Below are 22,511 nucleotides of genomic sequence, written 5' to 3' on the forward strand. Positions count from 1 at the left end.
AAACAATGCCAAGTTTTAACAAATTACTAATTGAAATAGCGCGTCCTGGAATTTTAAAGTTGATATGTGAGAATAAACGATACCGTTCTGAATCATATTTCGGACAACATCATATTTCGGACACTTTGTTCTAATATCTTGAAATGCTTAATGCACTGATGATCTATATACATAAAAATCTCGTGTCACGGTGTTTGTCACCGAACTCCTCCGAAACGGCTCGACCGGTTTTGATGAAATTATACTCAAAATACTTGGTAGGTATGAGAATAGGTTGTAAACTATATATGATACCGGTAGGATACCGAGAACCATACATTTAATACCGAATAGGGTGGCCCTATGTAGAAAAAAAGATCTGGACATGTTTTTTCAAAAATTTGACTTCATACCATACACATAACCTTAAATTTTGACCCCAATTCCCTATTTTTAATTGCGATTTTATTATTTTTGTGTCAAAAATATTCTAATAATTTAACCGTTATTCGTTTTTTCAACAGAACGAATTCATTTAAGTTGTTCAATGACTGATGGCGTAACGCCCGCTTCATTGAACAAATGCACAAGTAACATCAATTCATCTAAAGCAGGGAGCATCTCCGACGAGCTGGACGCCTTTTTGAATGAGCACAATGAGTTATCGAAATTCTTCAAATCACATTTGCTCGGATTACAAAATGACAATCACGCTATTGCCATCAACCCTGATAAAACATCAGCTGGAGAGCACGTGTGTAGATCCAAAGCACAAGCGCTGCTGGAATCATGATAGCACGAGAAATTTAATGCGAAGAAAAAACAATAATCTGGAATTGCGTTCATACGACCCTCGCTATGTTCTTCTTCAATGGCACTAACGTTCCCAAGGTTTGCCTTCTCAACGTAGTACTACTTGCGTCATTTTTATTAGTAAATAGTTGAGATTTCTATGACGAACAATACGCCTTGAATGTATTCTGGAGTGACAAGCTCAATAATACGGGTGGCTACAGTCAGAAGGGTTTCTTTAACGAAAAATCTCTTGCATAAACATTAGACCAACGAGACCCCGTTACAGATACTTAATTCATTATGAACATCATTTCTCATTTTGATTTAATATTTATGAACATGCGACGAAACAAACAGAGGGCGCGCTCGATGGATTTTTATGTTTATCATATGGTGATTTGACATGGTCAAGAAACGCCAATTCATAATATCGTAAGCTGTGCCAACAATTTCTGGTCGACATATACGCGAAGGTAGAGATTGAACGACTGCAATTCTTACTACACAATCAACAAAAGCGGTGCGAGGAATAATACATCCACTTGCGAGACACTATCATGAGCAACGCCAACACAGCTTTAGTTATAGCCAGGCCAAAGCGCAATGCATTGTCATGACATTGCGCGTGTGTTCAAACACAAAATGAAGTTCGATCGTATTCGTCCCCACATATTGTTGGTTGTATTCTGTTGAATGGAAAAAGCGCAATTTTGCATTCAGTTCAAGCTCAAGTCCAATCGAGTTGAGCAAATGTGACAACCTTGCCACGCAATTCGACGTAAACAACATTGGTCTCCATGTTACATTTCTATGAAGCAAAAATAGTAATGGTTTTTCGGGTGGAATAAACACGCAAAATTTAGCATTCAAACACATTCAAAACAAATTTAACATCCAAACGAAATCGAATAATAATTTTCATTCAAATTTCAACAATTTAGAATAATTTCCGGAATTATGCCGATCAGATAGAGAGTTAATTGAACCACAAATACGGATGACTTATTTTGACCATTGTTTCGCGACAAGGCGAACGAATTTAAGAGTGTAAAAGTCGATTTCGATTGAATTGCAAAATCCGATCACTCATATGCATATATGAATACTGAGTTCTACAAATCGGTAAAGAGTAATAAAAACATTCATGAATAAAGGAAGCAATATGGCTGTGTTTGAAACTTAGATTACCGATGTGAATACTCCTCGATTGAATGACAACGATATAATAACGCGATTCCAAACAGGCCGATTAATCAGCTCCATTGAAGTTAGCTGGCGTATCGCTGTTTTCCAATTTATGAACGAGACCAAGCTGTTATAAACTAAGCTATGTTGAAAATCACATGCACGTATTTTCTAACAAGGAGACAGCAATAAATATTGATTTTGATTTTTTCTACTTTACGACAAACTTATATTATTTTTTCCAGTTGACGTTTAACTTTTAATAGATCAAACATGTCAGTTACGTTAATGAAATACACCAAGAAACATCATATAACCTTTCGTTCAAATCATTTCATTCGTTTTTTTATCGGTCACATTCGATTTATTTGAAAGATCGTTAAAATATTCAAACACACTTACAATACATTAGTGTGTTTTATTCAACACCCAAAATATTCACTAGAAATAATTTATTTGGAAGATCAACGTTTGCCTGGTCAGCTAGTATAACTATAAAATTAATATCACAATTGCTTCTTTAGAGTAATCCCTTGGTTTCACTATCATTTCATATGAAAACTACATTTGAATTATAACATAATCGGCAAAAATCTGACAACACTACTGATTATCATTTGTGTTTGACGTTTGCTTTGCGTGAGCACGTAGAATTTACCCGTTCATAAATATTTAAATTTCTCCCGTGTTTCATCAGTTCTCATCATCGTTAACAGTTTACTGTGATTGCTTGGTAAGTGTTTCGCAGTTGACTATAAAATATAATCAAATGTAATGTAATTTTCGTATAAAAAATTACAAAACGAAGTGTTCGAAATTTGAATTCAATCTGTCCGAAATTTGATTTAGTGTCCGTAGTTTGATTCTTATTCGCTTCATTTTAAAAGCATTTTATTGGATGATTTTTTTCTGTTTTCAATCAAATAGGTACCAAAGTAGAAAGCTTAAAAGCATATTGAACTAATTTATTAAAAATATCAACCAAATAATACGTGTGCATAAAGTTTAGATCTGTTTTCTGCGTCAGATGCCTTAAGCGTCCGAAATATGATTCAGAACGGTAATTTGTTTTATTGGCGTGATCCGAAACGGTCGAACCTCCCCTCACTGCCCACTGATTTTAGACGACCTTTACGACTTTCATAGGTGAGCAGAAGTTAATGTTAAAAAAATGCTATTCCTATATTATTCCAAAACTATAGGATGGGACTTCATCGTCAAAAGAAAAAAAGGATGTTGATTAACGCACTCTTATCTTCATAATTCTCGTCGTTTCGTTTTGTCGGTGAGATACAGGTGAATTCAAATAGTTTAAATTAAGAAGAAAATATCGCACACAGCATCTGGAGATTGTTTTGTATGCTTTTCTATGCTTTTACAGCGATCCGAGAAGGTTCCTTATCGGATTACCGCAAATATTCCGGTAGCGAACTCTTTTTTCAGATTCCGAATTTCAGCTTTTAATTTCAGATCAACGATTCCAGATTCCACATCACAATGGTAGATTCCATGTCGCAGGCCTTATACATTCATACCTCGATATAAAGCAACCTCGAATAACGTAACTTTGATCTCGATATAACGTAACTTTTTAAGATGTAAAAATAAACAGTACAAAAATAGTTTTTGGAGTATAAATTATTTCGAATAAATGTTTCTAGCGAGTTTTCAAACAAATAAGTACCGTAAAATGGGGTAGCATTGATAGTTTTTATTCGGGATCTCAATTTTATTTTTTGATAAAAAGGAGCTTGTGGAAAAGCAATGTACGGATTGTTTTGTATTACAGTCCACGACAATTTCGCATGCCTTCAACCTGATATTCTTGGACGGTCTTTCCACTTGGTATTGTTATGGCATTTTTCGAGCTTCTAGCATAACTTTGAACATGTTTCAAGAACAAAATTCAGAAGAACTTCCATTTGGAGATAAAGTAAGTCAAACATAGAAACTATAGAATAAACATTGATACTAGAGATGAAACAGATATCCGTCCTATCTGGTCAATATTTGCTATCCGGCTGGATACCGGATATTGGAAAAAATCCACAATTTCTCATTAACACAACATAAATAACGGACGGCGCCAGAGATTGTGCGGTTAGCGTAACAGCCGGCTCATGAGTTTTTGAGTCTGACAGGAAGGAACAGGTGTAATCGCCTCCCTGATGTCGGTGATTGGCACTGAAGTGGCGGAAATAGGCCAACAAAAATAAACGATGATGAAAAACAACATAAATAATAACAAAATAAATTAATTAGCATAGCCAAACCATTAATCCAAAATTAAAAATAAGGTTTCATTACTGAAATGCCAGATTTTTCTTTAAATTAAATTAATATTAACTCATAACAATAATGTATGAACAATACTCAAAACTACCCAGTGGTTATTATTACGATGAACAACCGACTGCCGGATATCCGGCTATCAGGCCTTGAAGCTATCCGGAATCCGGCCAAACTACTATCCATTTCATTACTAATTGATACCAATTTCACTTAAATTTTTTCAAACTTTTCCTCTACTTAAAACTGATTATGTTTGTCTACGAAAATTACCTTAAATGGGCATAAGAAAGGTTTACAAATACTGCTGGGTGATAGAAAATTAATTTTTGTGTAATTTTTTTCAGACCTGTTTCAAATTCCAACGCTAAATACAGATTTTGGGTTTAGATTCTAGAATTAATAGAGATTTATATTTACTTATTTATTTATTTGTTTATTTATTTATTTATTTATTTATTTATTCATTCTTTAGGTATTCATTTGTTGTTTCGTCTTCAACAGACTGCGCCATAATATACCCACAATTCTGAAGGTTTCCTTCTTTGTTCATCGCAAAGTTCTACATTTCCTTCACGCTGTTGAAGACCCAGTAATGAACCGACTATTATGCACGTTACTCGTTCAGTGTGTCGACAACTGACGTTGACTGACGCACACGTTGTGATCGATCTATTTCAGAAGTTCAGAATATTCGACATTTCCATTCACAGAGACGCCTACCTTCCTGATTTTTCAGGGTTTCCTAGACTTTTTGGTACATTCCTTGATATCCTGACAAACACTAAATTTTTTCTGATTTTTCTGAAACAATCCTGATTTTTATACTGTTTACTTTATCCCTGCCAAATATTCCATGGTTGAAAATGAGAACCGTCATGAAAGCGTACATAATAAGACTCTCCGGTCCGCACTTTCTTTTGTTTACCCCTTTGCGGTCGTATTGAATTTGGACATGGGTATCGTACTGGTCGGAATAATTTTACATAAAAAGCGGAGATTTTGTGAGATTATGAAAGATGAACAAGATTTTTATTTTGTAAACATCAAACAAGTATTTACTAAACAATATGTTGACATAGGACTATGTCTTTGATTTCTATATAGGGGGGTCACTTTACGAAAAATGTAACGATTTATTAAGAGTTTTCGACCGCATATTACTCAAAATTGTTATTGCGACATATGTGGTGTTATATATCATTAGACAGGAAATTTATCCAGATTTTTTTTTTTTTGCTTGAAACATGAACAGTGAATATAGTAAAAAAGTTAACAATTTGACGATTTAATTGGGTATGTTTTCTTTCGATTGAACTATCCACTCGCTTCCTCCCCGACGCAACGAGTAATCTTTTTGCCTAAATTTGGGCGTTGCTCAAATGTGAGTTGATTCGTAAAATTAATTATTCTCCATTTACCGATAATAGGCATTAATTTTATATTCTATTGCATGTTGTCCAATCAATTTGTGCTCAATTCATATTTTTATCGTGTAGGTTTCACTAATAACAATTTGTGTAATTGTGGTCCAGGATGTCATAATATCGAGTATGTTGTTTGGTTATGTGAAAATGCAATAAATGAATTTAAATGGCTGCTGATTTAGTAGATCGAAAGGGTATACCCACGTAAATCAGATTATGATAGCTTGAGTAGTCGCGATCTTACAGGGCTATAAAGTTATTACAAACAATGTTCCGGGCAGTGTGATAACGAAGGAGATAATGCTATTTTATCTATAATATATTTTTGAAGTCATAGATTGATTTGACTCAGGCTTATATTTATGTAGGTCTTAACTATTTAGACTTGTGTTTAAAAATGATACATGATGACTCTTTGTCTTCTTCTGCATGATTGAATAAACAGAAGAAAAGGGTAGCAATGGCTTTAATGGTAATTTTGTGTACATTTTAGAACAGAATGCGGTACCGAATTCTACCACGTTATGTCATCTAACCCGTTTAAAGGATGCAAGTACATTCAGGAATCGGGTTTTCCAGGGCATCCATTTGATGTATCAAAAGAAAAAAAAATACAGATTTTGAATAACGAAAAACTCAATTTAAATGCAATTACTGCACACAAGCATAGTCTTATGTCAAGATCCCGTCCGTGCCCCTAGGCTCAGACCCATCAACTTTTTTAATGCGTTGTTTTCATATGAAAAATATATCCTATACTTCTCATGTATTAAATTAGAAAAAAAAAATTAGTTTCGCATCTTCCGTATTTTATCCTTCTGATTGAACCTACAGAACAATGTGCTTCAATCCTTCACAGTTTCACAGTACGTTTCTATACGACCAGTTTCGTTTCCGTTGTTTTTAGTTAGCTTGATTAATAAATCTAGAAAATGCCGAAAGGAAAATTGCTTACGGATAGAGAAAATGGACAAATCGATGCTAATCGATGTAAAAAAAATACATAAAGAGGGCTGAAAAGGTTAAAACTTCTAATCTCACACCATCTCACATCGAAAGACGTTTGAGTTTCACATGAATCAACAGTGGGACATGGTATGTCATGTTGAATGTTGTTTTCAAAAGAATACATTTTGCTATATACCATAACGAAAAGTTCCTCTTTTTTTTTGCTTTTAACTTCGCTTGGTTATCTTACGTGACGAAACATAGTTCAATTTGGATTGGTCCTGATGGTTTCAACGGGTATTGGCATGATTTACGAAAGAAGGAACAGTATTTTTCAACCAGGAATTTCAGTGGAGGCTCGTGCATAGTTTGGGTGGGATTCTGTGTAACTGGAAAGCTGAAGATAGTTTTCACATTCATCAAGGATTCCATACATGTTCTGAAATCCTATCTCCTACCGTTTTTGCGTGGATATCGTTACATGCCAGCAAAATAATGCTGCTATTCATACCGGCAAGGAAACTAAGCAATGGATTAGGGACCAAAAACTTATTTTTTTGGACTGACTGGCTCCCTCTCCAGACTTGAATCCTGTTGAAAATCTTATGGGGATCCTTGTACACAAAATCTACACTGAAGTAAAACGGTACACCACGATTGAAGAGCTCAAGGTCGTAATTTAAAAAAAAAATGGAAAAATATCGAGAAATCCGTTTAACAGAATTTGGTGAATAGTATTCCAACATGAATTTTCCAGGTTATTGACCGAAATAGCAAGGCTGCCAATTATTGACATGTGAATCAGGCAATAGTTTTGAATTTTTCATTAATAATACTTATGAATTTTGAAATGGTCTTCTAGAAACTGGACAGCTTAAATTATCATATTTAAGCACAATGAATAAACAAACAACTCTTTTGAACAAAATTGTCGTTAAATATACTTTATTCTAAGCATTCTACAATGTATGAATGTATCTTGTTAGAAATTCTAACTGTTTGTGTTACAACATAATTTTTTTAAGGGTGGTCTTATAGAAGTTGAATTCGCTTCTGTATCCAACAGACATTCGACTTTATTCCGGTTTCCACTTCACGGTGAAAACAAAACGAACGGCACGCCATTGAACTACGTTTCACGAGTTAGTGATGCGTCAAATAAAATAGTGGTTTTTCAAGTAGAATGAACATCTTTAAAATTCCATATCCCCTCCTTTTACTGAAGAAAATATGTCACTCTTCTAAACTCGAGTCGACCGCGAGTAATCGGTTTTCTACGTTATTAACATTAGAATTAAGGAAAAATGTATATAATAATAACAATACAGTAAGGAGTTCGTCTCATTTAAACTGAATTAGAGCAAGAATGGGTCTCAAAGTAATATTTTTTTACAAAATTTCTAAATGCCTGAAAATATATATACAGGTAAACTTCGATATAACGTACATAACTGTAATATAACTGAGCCTATAAAAATAAACGACTTGAATAAAAAAAAACATCTTTAAAATAGAAATTTTGTCAGAAAATTAACTTCTAAGAATCAAATTAGCGTTGAGTTTGAATGGAAAACTCTGTTTTCTTTTTTATTTCTTTTTTATACAATTATTTGGAGATAATTGTATATTATAATGAAAAGTTTTAGTGAAAATCTGATTTCGTATCCAGATGTCGACACCATACCGTTGTCATCGCGGATACACTTCATTTCGTTTTCACCGTGAAGTAGAAATAGGGAATAAAGCCGATTGTTTGCCACTGTTGATAATTGAAGAGTGACAAACAAACAAGTGTTTGTACAAATTTCAAACCAATCTTTATCTGCCAAAAAATGTCAAATATTTGACATCCGGACAAAACGTGTCCGTCACCTTTGATGGCAACTTTTGTTTATACTGATTACCGTTATCTATTACAGGGGAACTTCGAAATAACGTACATTTCACTTTCAAAATTTTACGTTGTATCGAATTGTACGTTATATCGAAGCATAATAAAGAACTCAGGAACATAGCTTATATTACTTTTTCGTGTTGCTGTTTGGGTGAAGTGAGTAAATAATGAAGAAAAGTTCAACTAGAAGATGAAGACAACCTTTCTCATGATATTTCTCTTCAAACTATTGATTAAAGCTGAATTCATTTAGCATCCAGAATCATAAAATCAGTTGTTTCTTGGGATTGGTTAAAAGTACATAAAATGTTTTATTACAAAATATACATAATGTATTGTTCTTTCAGAAAAAAATATTGTAAAATTTATTCCTTTACAGTTTTTAAGAGTTTTCGTACTTTTCTTCGGATACCCTCCATCAAAGTTTGGTTTCTATGTTGGTCAACCTAAGCGGCCATTTTATTCCACGATCTCATCATGTGTGTAGCATCCCGAATCACTTTGATATCAATTCCGCAATTCCACTTCAGAATTGCACAAAATTTTGCGATTGGGCAGAATTGTGGGTAATTGGGAGGATTAGGGTCTTTTTCAATGTAATCGATCCCATTGTCACGGGGTACCACTGAAACACCCCTCGACTGTGGTAACAACTTACCAAATCTGGCCATATCTCACCGGACATTTCTCCAGACACTCTCCTCTATACATTTCCGAGTCCATTGTCTTGTTTGTGACGAAAAACCTTGGTCACACCTCGGCTTCGATCGTATGTTCCACTAAGACGCGCCCTCTGATCCATCGGAACAACACTTCCACGTTCTCGAAAACGTTTCAGTACATCATACACTGTCAATTTAGCCACCTTCAACGAATTCGTGATTTAAGTACCTGACCACGCCGGATATTCAACGTGGATGTCACGAATCACATTTGTTCTCCATCCTGCACAACTTTTTCAAAACGAAACGGATCAAATTTTCACCATCGAAAGATATTTCGACGGATATTTTTTCCAAATAATTTTCTGTCAAAATATTTGAGATACGCCTACTACGACCGCTGGTATAAAATAAGCTGAGATTCCAGATTCTAACTGAATCATATCTTAAGAGTAAATAGATAAAATGGCCTCTCGCACCTTTGTTGTTCAGCAGCCATATTGCAGAGCATGTAATGCAAAAATGCATATGGAAGTCATGGTTATGGGCTATGGTTTCAGACATGAAACTATAATCAGCCTATTTAGAATGCAGAGTACACAAGTAGATTGTTTTCATGGGGTTTCCAATGCTCTAATTAAAATTCGGGAACCTATACTCGGGTCTCCAAGTGACTTTTGTTGAACCTGTGAGATTGGCATGAAACTCTCAGTACCTATTTCGAAAATAGTTTTTACACATTGAAAATGTGTACGTTATATCGAAGTTCGCCTATATAGTGTTTAATAGACAACTGTCTACGTCAGGTGGAGACTGATGGGGCTTACCCGTTCCTGATCCGAGGGTTTTCCACCGTCAGTATGTGACGGCCCAGAAGATTCTTGCAATGATGATTCCACCGATGTAAATGGATTTTGATGGCTGCTTGTTGGCTGGATATCGAATAGCTTGAATAATGTAGTCACAAAACGAAAGATTTCCAAATTTGATTTTCTACAGGTTTCTTCACGAGAAAGAAAAGACATCTGACCGGTGATCCCCGATAATCGTTCGATCAATCGATTAATCGAATACTTCCTAAAGAAATCGATCATTAATCGAACGAATACTGCGCAACCAATAATCGAAGCGAACGAATAGTTGACGTCGATTAATCGATCCAAACCCAGAGAAAACAAAACGTACGGCCGCTGCAGTTTTATCTTGAAATTCGATCATTATCTTTGACGCTCCCGTAAACTCGTATACGAAGCTCAATGCCATCAATGTGAATTGAGCTTCGTTTACGAGTTCAGGGGAGCGTAAAAGATAATAATTGATTTTCAGGCGGAATGAACACTTTTTTCATTCAAATTAGAAATATTAGTCTAACTAATTATTTCTCTGTTAGTTAGAACAGCTTCGAATACCTCAAAATCGGAATGTTTGGAATATTTGCATTTAAATATTTCTTGGGTGACAATTCGTCAAGTTTTGGTATAAAATCCTCACATAAAGAGGACTAAAAAGGTTAAAGCTCCCAATCTTACACCATCTCACATCGGAAGACGCCTGAGATTTGCCAAAGCTCACATGAACCGACAGTGGGGCATGGTATGTTACGGTATGGTATGTTTCCAAAAGAATACATTTTGCTATATACTATAACGAAAAGTTCTCCAATGTATAGGTAATCACCGATGAAAAAAGGTCAATTCAGATGGTCCTGATGGTTTCACCGGGTACTGGGTATTTACGGAAGGAGGAACAGTATTTTTCAACCAGGAATTTTGGTGGTGGATCCAGGAAAACCAGGATGGTTTGAGCGGGATTCTGTACAACAGGAAAGCTCAAGATAACTTTCACATCATTCAAGGATTACACACATGTTCTGGAATCCTCTATCCTACCGTTTTTTGTGTGGATATCGTCACAAAAAACTCACATTCCAGCAAAACACTATTCACACCAGATACGCCTACCATACTTCCTACCAAACCATCACAGATGCTGGATGATGGCCTTTTTTGACTCTCGGGATAAGCTCAGACGCTTCCCATGACGACCAAGCATATACTCGATCGTTCTGTTTATCAGAAGATTCTTCGATTTGAAAATCTTCTCATCAGTAATAAATTTGGAAGTAGAACTACGTTTTTCAGGAAGGGTGTCAAATCAGAAAACAGGTCACGTTTTTATGAAATAAAGTTAACGTTAATAACTATTTTCACTGTGAACGAATTCTCATGATTTGCATACCAATCGAATCGGAAATTCTCTAAGATTTGTTTGATATGCTACACATTACAATTCGCTGATCTCTAAACGGTTTAAATTCATGAAAACTGGAAGAACTTCCTTTTTCCCATACATTTGTCTGTCGATTTGTGTGATTATAACTCGAATATTTCTTAACAGATCACAATTAATAAAATGTTATTTCTCTGGAGATGAACAATTGAATAACTGTAAAATGTCAAGCGTTATCTAAACGCCTTAACTGTCAAGTTTTGATTGGTCCGATTTACGGTTTCCCCAACACAGACTTTTAAATCGATGTACCTGTGGAAATCCGCTTTGCAAATATACATGCAAATCGGAGGTATTTTTGTTCCCACCGAGCTGTGTTTCCCTAACACAGACTTCAAAATTAATGTGCCTGGAGGAATCCGCTTTACAAACACATGCATGTTGGGGGTATTTTTTGGTGTTGAGTAATTTGTACTCGCTTGTCGTTGTGCAGATCAGAATATGTTCCCCTAAAACGTACTTTTAAACTGAAAAGACTGGGAAAATCGTCATTTTAGATACTAGAGATGAATGAACCTTCGCGGTTCGAGAACTACGTAAACATGAGATGCGCAATAATTTCAGAGGAAAATGAAAATACCATGATCGTTTGACAATTCTTCCGTTCACATACACTGTATCAAAAAATTGTCCGTACAGCAGTGCCTCAAATATTGCAGCACAAAAATGTATGTATAAAATATAATCTATGCAGCAGTAAATCTGTTTCATTTTATAAACAAATATGTCTTTTTTATTTCCCAGCCATCAAAATAACCGAGAAAAATGGTTGAGCTCGATGAAATCGTAATATAGTTAAAAAAGTTCAAAAATTCGGACCAAAAAATTGTCCGTACAGTTACGCTTTTCAAAAACAAGCAATGTAAACAATCTGTCACTCAGCACAAACAGCATCCGTTACGTAGCAAAGAAATGCGCTCAAGTACATTCAGCTGCAAAAACGGTAAAATCTTCAAAATTTGGTGTTTATTTTCAGTTACAATACGATTTCTACGTTTGTTTTTAGAGAACTGGCCGTTTCCCACAGTAAAATCCCAGTTGAGATTCGCAAACTGATCGTGGATCTGAGAAATTAAGGCAAAAGCTTGTCCGAAATTGCAGATATTGTGAATCGACCACGATCGTCTGTTCAATATGTGCTTCAGAACTTCAAGAAAACTAATTCTTTGGAAACAACTCCTGGAAGAGGACGCAAGCCAAAGCTCACAGACCGTCACCATCGCATACTTCTGCGGGAATCAAACAAAATCCGAAGTTGAGTGCTCCTAAGTTGGCTGACAGCTTGTCACAAAACGCCAACATCAAGGTTACTCCTCAAACAATACGGAATGTGCTCCATGACAAAGGGTATCGAGGATGCGTTGTACGAAAGAAGCCATTCATATCAGCTAAAAATAAGAAGAAGCGCCTGGAGTATGCCCAGAAGTACGTCGTTAAACCAGAGGAGTTCTGGAAGAAACTGATTTTCACGGATGAGATTAAGTTTAACATTTTTGGGTCTGATGGACAAGTTAGATGATGTCGTAAACCGAATACCGAATTGGAATCAAAAAATGTGCGACCAACAGTCAAGCATGGTGGCGGTCATGTTATGGTATGGGGTGCGTTTAGTGCAACTGGTCCTGGAAACCTGACGTTTATTGAACCTACTATGGATCGATTCGTTTACTTGGACATTTTGAAGACGCATTTGAAAGCAAGCGCGGAGTAGTTGGGTCAGGGATCCAATATTCAGTTCGTTCAAGATAATGATCCATAACATTCGTCGCATCTTATCAAGGAATGGCTCATCTACAACGTCAAGTCAACACTTCCCCATCCTCCCCAATCACCCGATCTCAATCCGATTGAGAATTTGTGGGTCCATTTGGATCGGAAGATCCGTGAGCACCCGATTCAGAACATGAACCAGCTGAAGGAGGTTCTGATGCAATGGCAGAAGAAAAAAAATAAAAATAAATAACACAAAAGTTGGCACTGTTTATGAAAAGGCGTCTACAGAGTATGATTGCTGCGAAAGGAGGCCATACCAAGTATTGACTTGGTACTTCCGATCGACTTGATACGATTCTTCAAGATGTACGGACAATTTATGGCGTCTTTTTTAAACAATTTTTTGTTTTTATCGTTTTTCAATAAGTGGAATGAATTCTAACATGCTTTCAATTATGCATATGCATAAGGGAGTGTTTTACTATAAAACGAAATAAATATGACATTTTTGTTGATAGATTAAATATGTGTTTAAGCTTATCTTTTATTGGAACAGCTACTGTACGGGCAATTTTTTGATTCACTGTATGTATTTCTGTAGTCCTAGGCATCATACCAAACGTGAAAGGACGTTCATCAAATTTATTTGTATCGAAGAACATAATCTATTACAAAAATTTTGATGCATTCTAAAATCATATTCGAAGTGGTAAACAAATGGATAGCATAATGTAATTGCGTAGTTCTTCGTCGAAAATATGCGGTCGTGTCCTAGATGCAACCCCTTGATTTTTTTTCTGTGAGCGTTCTCGGCGTATCGCTTGCGCAACGCTTTTGGCTTTTGTTTGGTAAATGTCAATGATTGCAAACAACTGATACTACAAAATTTATTGCGCAATAATGAACTAGAAGTAACAACTGTCAAATCCCCGAAAAGAAGGAATAGATACGTCTATTACAGTTCGGGTATAGAGTACGTTTACTCATGTACCAGTGTTTATGACTATACTAGGTATGTTGTTTTAAACATAAAGATTATTACTCTTACTGGTCTCTTTCACATTGTTATCCAGTTGTCCTTCAAACCCAGCGGCTCTTTTATAAACCGGTCCTGCAGAAACCGCATAATGTGTAATCGGCCTAAGGGTGCTCATACACTGTTTGACCGAAGCCAAACATTTGACTCTGTTTGACAGATACAATTTGATCAACACGACAAGCAAATATTCAGATATTGGATGCCTAAAATTTTTTTTTCAGTCTGTCCTTCGAACTTGTCGGTACAGGGTGAGGTTACCTTAAACATTTCAGTCGATTCTTTTCCATGTTCGATGTTTGACATTGTATGCCACTGTTGATAATTGAAAAGTGGCAAACAAAACACTATTTGTACAAATTTCAAACCAAACATTATCTGTCAAAAGTGTCTAATATTTGACCTCCGGACAAACAGGGCCACCCTAAGATCTGAATGTAGAATCTGAACCCGGAACTCATTGCTGGAAATCCCCACCAGAGGATTCACCGACAATAGCTTGCATAAAGAGACCTCCTGCCTTCGCAATCGGCTCAGTTACAATCGTAAGTTCAACCAGGATGTGGCTAAAACTGTTCCTCTTCGAACTATCACTAATAATTGTCACGCACTGTTCGGAGGACAATAGTATTGCCGACTTCGGATACGAGCTGACGATGGCCAGTTTAGACGCGATCAATTCCAAGTGAGTAACGATCAATCGATCCAATGTGTTCAATATTCTCATTTAACGTTTCGAAGCCAGCATTCAATCGATGGGTTCTAAAATGGCGGCTCTTCAGCGGACTCAGGGAGCTATCGAAAAAACGGTAACCAGAGTGGCGTCCTTGCAGCAAACATTGCCGCCGGCAGAGGTGATGAACGATGTTCTGAAATTGGTGGCCGATCAATTTCGCACCCAATTTCCACGTTCCTGCGATGTCGAAGACCGTCGGCCCGGGCTTCGGAAGATACGTCCCCAAGTGGGGTTCGGCAGTCCGATGGAAGTCCTGTGTGACCAAGACTACAAAGGTGGCGGTTGGACCGTGATACAGAATCGTTACGATGGATCAGTTTCCTTTTATCGTGGTTGGAACGATTACGTGAACGGTTTCGGAGATTTGCAAGGTGAATTTTGGCTAGGGTTGAACAAGATTCACGAATTAACTTACACGAAACGCCACGAACTGCACATTGTGATGGAAGACTTCGAGGGAGAGATTAAAGTGGCTAAATATGACAATTTCATGGTGAGTGGATCGGAGGAAGGTTTTATGCTGAAAAGTTTTGGGACGTTTGACGGAACTGCGGGTGACTCATTTAGTGAGTTAATCGGTATGAAGTTTACGACCCTAGATAAGGACAACGATAAGAGCGGCAAGAATTGTGCCGTTACTCGCATTGGAGCATGGTGGTATAGGGATTGCACAGAAAGGTAACAACCGTATATATGACCCTCTGCATGATCGTGTCATTCGAATGACGTTTTCTATTTAAGCAACCTGAATGGATTATATATTAGAAAATATGACTTAAGATCGATGCGCTGGTGGACATTTAAGGAAGATAACGGATTGAAACGCTCCCGCATGATGATTCGAGCAACAAATTCATCTCGAGGATTGTAACTAGTGATGAAACGGATATTGGTTTGGCCGAATGCCGCATACCTGATATCCGGATATTCGGATCTTTGCGAATACGAAACTGGGAGAAACTGCATGTGTGCATGAAGCAGATGAACGATTACATTTTAGGGAGAAATAAACATATTTTTACATTAAAATAATGAACGATAGTTAAATTTTCCGTTTAGAATCAATATCCTAATAAAGGTCGAAAGAATCTTAAATATATTGTTTTCTGATAAGGATTTTCTACTACAGATTTTTGTGGATATATTGGAATAATTTTTCAATACTGGAAGAGTAGAAGTAAGGACTACGAAATTAAATATGCAAAGATTCTTTGCATTCAAGACTAAAAAAACATGAAACCTCTGAGAGAGAGTACCATTTATTTCACTACAAATCAAAAAGAAAAAATGGGTGGGTTATATATATAATATAACCGCAAGATTGACGTGGGGCTACTGTTGGCTTAGTAATCATTTGTATGTATTGATTAAATGAAACAATTTTCGAATTCAATTGAATTCAACATATTTCCTGTGTAAGTAAAGAATTTGAACAAACGCCATATAATGTAAGATGCCTTGATTTTGGTGGCCGTTTTAGGGAACATTTGTCGGTGAGAACAAACGTTCCCCCAACTTGCATGTATTTACAGGGCTGTTTTCACAAGGTACCTTGGTTTTGATGACTGTGTTAGGGACCATATGCTGGTGGGAACAAAAGTTCCCCCAAATTGCACCCAGGCATCTTGGTTGTTATGACTATGTTAGGAAACATATATCATTGGAAACGAAAGTTCTCCCAAATCATATATTTGCAATACCATTTTTTACAGGCGGCTTGGTTCTGATGACAGTGTTGAGGAATCCGTAAATCAGTTCTATCAAAACGGGGCATTTAGGGCGTTTAGAAAACGCTTGACATTTTACATTTATTCAATTGTTTATATCAGGAAAAACATCTTTTATTAATTGTGATAGATGCGTAGGAATATTTTCTATCAATTGATGCAAACATCTTTCCTATCTATTAAGAAATTCTCGAGTTATAAGCATTCGAAATCTATTTTTGTTCTGTGTTTAGGTTTTCATTTTACCCGGTTCCGGTTAGATGTAGTCCCACGTCAAAATAACACTGAGTTGAGTGTGTAAGAAAAGAAAGTTCGTTCCATGGTAAATACACCTTAGATCGATCGAACGATGAATGGTCATGGGAGAGGAAAAGTGAGGGAGGGACCATATTTATAATTTATCTATATCTATAAAAATGGATTGCTTTCTGTCTGTCTGTCTGTGTGTCTGTCTGTCTGATTATTATAGACTCGGAAACTACTGAACCGATCGACATGAAAATTGATATGGTGGGGTTTTCAGGGTCGGGGAAGGTTCCTATAATAGTTCGAGACCCTTCCCCCCTCTCTAGGGGGGGGGGGGGTGCTGCCATACAAATGAAACACAAATTTCTATATAACTCGAGAACTAATCAAGAAAACGGAACCAAACTTTGCATATACAGGTTTTAGGGGGCGATAATAAATTCTCAGATCCCCAGAGATGCCAGATTTACAGATATATTTGTAAATTTACAGAAATATCTGTAAAATACTTTTTATTTTTGTTGCGGACTTTTTGGATATAACAATATTTCACAGGCTTATGAAAAATGAATTGATATTCATCACATCAAAGATATTTGACTCACCGTATGACATTTTTCCATAGTTTTAATACACAAAAAGTTTTAATATTTAGTTTATATCAATACACATGACGTTGGACCTATTGTTTGAGTCATTCTTCAACACTTTTCCGTCCGGCTTAACCACAGAAGTTACGTGCGCAAACAAGCGCCTAACTGCCGGTGTCACCACATTGGATACGTGCGCAAAATAGATCACACCGCAGTGATATCGTGATCAGTGATCGCTCAGTGGCCGACAAATCCTCAGCCTCCAGTAAAAAATATAAAAATATATAGCGCCCTCTAGCCCAAACCCATGAAAACAATAAAAAACGACTACAATCAATAATTGCGAAAATAAAATCCACGGCTTTCGCAAGTTCAATATATTTCAATAAAAGGCTGGCGCATTGGCTTTCATCCGGTATACTGATTTAAATCCATTCAGTGGTTCGAAACTTATGAATTTTTGAAAAAAGTCATTTTAGAAAAAAAGTGAAAAAGGTGATTTTTCGGACCACCCTAAAACGGAAATGTGGCTCTCAAGGGGAGAAATGATTTTTCGGACCACCGGTTAACTTTGAAAAATCATAACTCAAAAACGAAAAAAAAATACCGTCTCTGAAATCGAGATATGTTATGTAAAACATCCTCATCTTTCAAGAAAATATAAAAAATATAGATATAGAATGTAGATAATACGGGTCTAATGTTTTGCAATAAAGAAAAAAACTACCACTTTTTATCGAAACCTGAGAACTACTTTATCGGTTTGGCATGGAATGACTGTATACATACAAAATATACATATACAAAATAAACAATAATGTACAAAAGACAATCTCACATGCGATGTAGAAAGTATTATTGAATCTGTGAGAATTAATGTTAAAAGAAATTTCTATAGATCCGCACACTTTTACAGACATTTTCACGTTTTTAATAGACTTTCACATATTTTTACAGACTTTTTTAAAAATCATCTGGCAACTCTTCGTTTATCGAATCGCAGGAGTAAACATTTACGTGACTTCGACTTCGTTTGTTTTTATTTCGTTCGAAAAAATATTATATCAGGGAAAGTGGAAACTAAAAATGCGTTGCTCGATGAAATGCTGTCCGAATACGAGTTCCCGTATCTGTGGAGTAAGTACGATGTTTGAATTATTAAAAACCAAAAGTGTATCAAACCTTTCATACACATTTTCAGGATTATTTTGATAGATATACATCGTTACATTTCAAACGGAAAAAACCTCATGAGAAACCGTAATGCCTTCTCCACAATTAAGCCGGTAGTTGACTCAGAAGATTACGTCCATCATCAACACGAAGCGCATGAATACCGTTATATTCATCACCAGCACTAACGGATCATATCTACGCGGATTTCATTAGGTCAGCTTCACTCGCAAAGCTGTTTTCACCGACGTTAAAAAAACGTCCTCAAAACATTTCACTTTTGCTATGTATGTACGTATCCAAATTCGCCAATGTTGAATTTTGCTCCCACATTAGAATCATGGAGTGAACTACGCGTTATCCGTAGGTTGTTGATATTCCGTCAGGTTCTGATACCTTGCAATATAAGATTTTTTTTACCTCCATTGGAGGAGTATAACTTCCTTTCTCGTTTGATCTATGACAGCGCAGTTCGCGCTCAAACGAAACCCATTCCAGGTTCCACCATTTCCCGAAGGCCTCCCAATCTATGGTGCGATAGCCAATGTTCCAAGCTTTATATAGAAAAATCGAATGCATTTAAAGCTTTTCGGAAACGTGGAACTCCTGAAAATTTTCAAACGTATTTAGCCCTTGAGAATCAGTTCAAAAATTTGATCAAAGGGAAAAAACGTGCTTATTGGCGAAATTTCGTGGGAGGTTTGTCACGAGAAACGTCAATGAAAAATTATGGAAAGTGGCTCGAAACATGAGAAATCGCTCTTCAACGAATGAAAGCGAAGAATATTCACATCGATGGATTTTTAATTTTGCACGAAAGGTTTGTCCCGATTCCGCTCCCGTGCAAAAAATTGTTCGAAATATACCACAAGATAGGTGCGATCTTGATTCTGAGTTTTCGATGGTAGAATTCTCTCTTGCTCTCCTTTCATGTAACAATTCTGCTCCGGGATCGGATCGAATTAAGTTCAACTTGTTGAAAAACCTCCCTGATGTGGCAAAACATCGCTTGTTGAATTTATTCAATCAGTTCATGGAGCATAATATTGTTCCAGATAATTGGAGACAAGTACGAGTTATAGCTATTCAAAAACCCGGAAAACCCGCGTCCGACTTCAATTCGTACCGCCCAATAGCAATGCTGTCTTGTATACGGAAATTGTTGGAGAAAATGATCTTGTTTCGCCTTGATCGATGGGTTGAAACGAATGGCCTACTCTCAGATACACAATATGGGTTCCGCAGGGGCAAGGGGACGAATGATTGTCTTGCGTTGCTTTCTTCAGAAATTCAAATGGCTTACGCCGAAAAAAAACAAATGGCTTCAGTATTCTTGGACATAAAGGGGGCCTTCGATTCTGTTTCAATAGAGGTTTTGTCGGACAAATTACACTCTCGGGGTCTGCCGCCTCTATTGAATAATATGTTATATAACTTGCTTTGTGAGAAACATTTGAACTTTTCTCACGGAGATTCGGCAGTAAGTCGGGTCTCTTACATGGGCCTCCCCTAGGGCTCATGTTTAAGCCCCCTTTTGTACAACTTCTATGTAAGTGACATCGACAATTGCCTTACACAAAATTGCAGCCTAAGACAACTTGCAGATGATGGAGTGGTGTCTGTCGTAGGATCAAACGAATCCGACCTGCAAGGACCCTTACAAGATACTTTGAACAATTTTTCAACCTGGGCCATTGGGCTAGGGATTGAATTCTCCACGGAGAAAACAGAGATGGTGGTTTTTTCTAGGAAGCATAGACCAGCAAAACCAAAGCTTCAACTTTTGGGTAAACCGATCACTCATGCTATGTCATTCAAGTATCTTGGGGTCTGGTTCGACTCCAAATGTACTTGGGGGGCCCATATTAGGTATCTGAGTAAAAAATGTAAATCTCCGTACAATTACCGGCACCTGGTGGGGAGCCCATCCCGAAGATCTTATAATGTTATATCGAACAACTATTCTCTCAGTGATGGAGTATGGCAGTTTCTGTTTTCAATCAGCTGCCAAAACACACCTCATTAAACTCGAGCGAATTCAGTATCTTTGTCTCCGTATTGCGTTGGGATGTATGCCCTCAACGCATACCATGAGCCTCGAGGTTTTGGCAGGCGTACTCCCACTAAAAGATCGCTTCAATTTATTATCTCTTCGGTTCCTCATCCGGTGTAAGGTTATGAACCCATTGGTGATCGGAAATTTTGAGCAGCTGATCGAGCTAAATTTTCATTCTGGATTCATGAGCTCATATCATGAATTCGTCTCCATGCAGGTTGATCCTTCTTCGTATATTCCCAACCGTGTTTGTTTTCCTGACTACATCAATTCCTCTGTGCATTTTGATCTGTCCATGAAGCAGGATATCCATGGAATTCCAGATTATCATCGATCGGGGATCGTTCCTACGATTTTCGAAGCAAAGTATGGGCGTGTCAATTGTGATAATATGTACTTTACTGATGGGTCCTCTATGAATGAGTCCACAGGATTTGGAGTGTTCAACAAATTTTTTAGCACCTCACACAGTCTTCAGAATCCTTGCTCAGTGTATATTGCTGAATTGGCAGCAATTCATTGGGCGCTGGACAGCGTCGCCTCACGACCTGTTGAACACTATTACATTGTAACGGATAGTCTGAGCTCTGTCGAAGCTATCCGTTCAGTGAGGCCGGAAAAGCACTCGCCGTACTTCCTTGAGAGAATACGAGAAATTTTGAGTGCTTTATCCAGACGCTGTTATGTCATTGCCTTTGTCTGGGTCCCTTCACATTGCTCAATTCCGGGTAATGAGAGGGCTGACTCATTAGCAAAGGTAGGTGCAATTGAAGGCGAAATTTATCAGCGTCAAATCGCCTTCAATGAATTTTATTCTTTAGTTCGTAAAAATACCATCGTTAACTGGCAACGCAAATGGAACGAAGATGAATTGGGCCGGTGGCTCCACTCAATTATCCCTAAGGTTAGCCTCAATCCGTGGTTCAAAAGTCTGGACTTGAGTCGGGACTTTATTCGCACCTTCTCCCGACTCATGTCCAATCACTGTTCGTTAGACGCGCTGCTTTTTCGTTTTAATCTTGCCGACAGCAATCTCTGCGGTTGTGGCCATGGTTACCACGACATCGAACACGTTGTTTGGTCGTGCGAGTTGTATCTTGCCGCCAGATCGAATTTAGAAAACTCCCTTCGGGCTGGAGGAAAGCAGTCCAATGTGCCGGTGAGAGATGTGTTGGCTCGGTTAGACCTTGATTACATGTCCCAAATATATGTTTTCCTTAAAGCTATCGATCTTCGAGTGTGATTGTTCATACATCCTTTTCCCCTCCTTTTCGTCCTTCGCGAGCTATCGGTTCCCTTCCTACTAACATTAGAATTAGTTAAATTGTAGACTCATATTAAATGTAAGGATAGTTTTAAGAATTGAGTGTGAAGTGTCAGTGTGAATGAGAATGTGAATGTGAATGTGAATGTGAGTGCGAGTGTAAACACACATCTCCTTACATCCCATCCTTTTCCTAATGAAAATGTGTCACCCTTCTAAACTCAAGTCGACCGCGAGTAATCGGTTTCCTATTTCATTAACCATAGAATTAAGGAAACAACATGTTGATATATGCTAGTTGAAATATAGTTAAGAGTTTGGCTCCACTAAACTTATGTAACTGAGCCTGTAAAAATAATCGGATTAATAAAAAAAAATAAATAAGATTTTTTATTTTCTAGTTTTTAGTACATTATATGTATGCTCTAAAAAAATCATTCAACATTTTTTTTAATTTTTATTTCTTATCTAATTTTCTTCGGGATATTTTCATGATGTT

At 37.0% G+C, this 22,511-nt stretch overlaps 2 protein-coding genes across 2 annotated transcripts in view; one reads left to right on the forward strand and one right to left on the reverse strand.

Moving 5' to 3' along the window:
• Nucleotides 1-22,511, reverse strand: part of LOC129767136 (uncharacterized) — a 72,197-nt gene that overhangs the window by 32,283 nt on the left and 17,403 nt on the right. The gene's annotated exons all lie outside the window — the stretch shown is intronic.
• LOC129768677 (microfibril-associated glycoprotein 4-like) lies at nucleotides 14,765-16,279 on the forward strand. Its single transcript, XM_055770461.1, has 3 exons — nucleotides 14,765-14,902; nucleotides 14,963-15,631; nucleotides 15,695-16,279. The coding sequence occupies exons 1-3, from the start codon at nucleotides 14,778-14,780 to the stop codon at nucleotides 15,822-15,824; spliced, it is 924 nt and encodes a 307-aa protein (XP_055626436.1). The 5' UTR covers nucleotides 14,765-14,777; the 3' UTR covers nucleotides 15,825-16,279.

Source organism: Toxorhynchites rutilus, chromosome 2 (genome assembly GCF_029784135.1).
Source record: "Toxorhynchites rutilus septentrionalis strain SRP chromosome 2, ASM2978413v1, whole genome shotgun sequence".
Lineage (NCBI taxonomy): Eukaryota > Metazoa > Arthropoda > Insecta > Diptera > Culicidae > Toxorhynchites > Toxorhynchites rutilus.

Coding starts and splice junctions, on each gene's coding strand:
- LOC129768677 (XM_055770461.1), top strand. CDS start 14,778: ATGTGGCTAAAACTGTTCCTCTTCGAACTATCACTAATAATTGTCACG. Junction 14,903..14,962: donor TTAGACGCGATCAATTCCAA/GTGAGTAACGAT, acceptor TTTCGAAGCCAG/CATTCAATCGATGGGTTCTA. Junction 15,632..15,694: donor TATAGGGATTGCACAGAAAG/GTAACAACCGTA, acceptor TTTCTATTTAAG/CAACCTGAATGGATTATATA.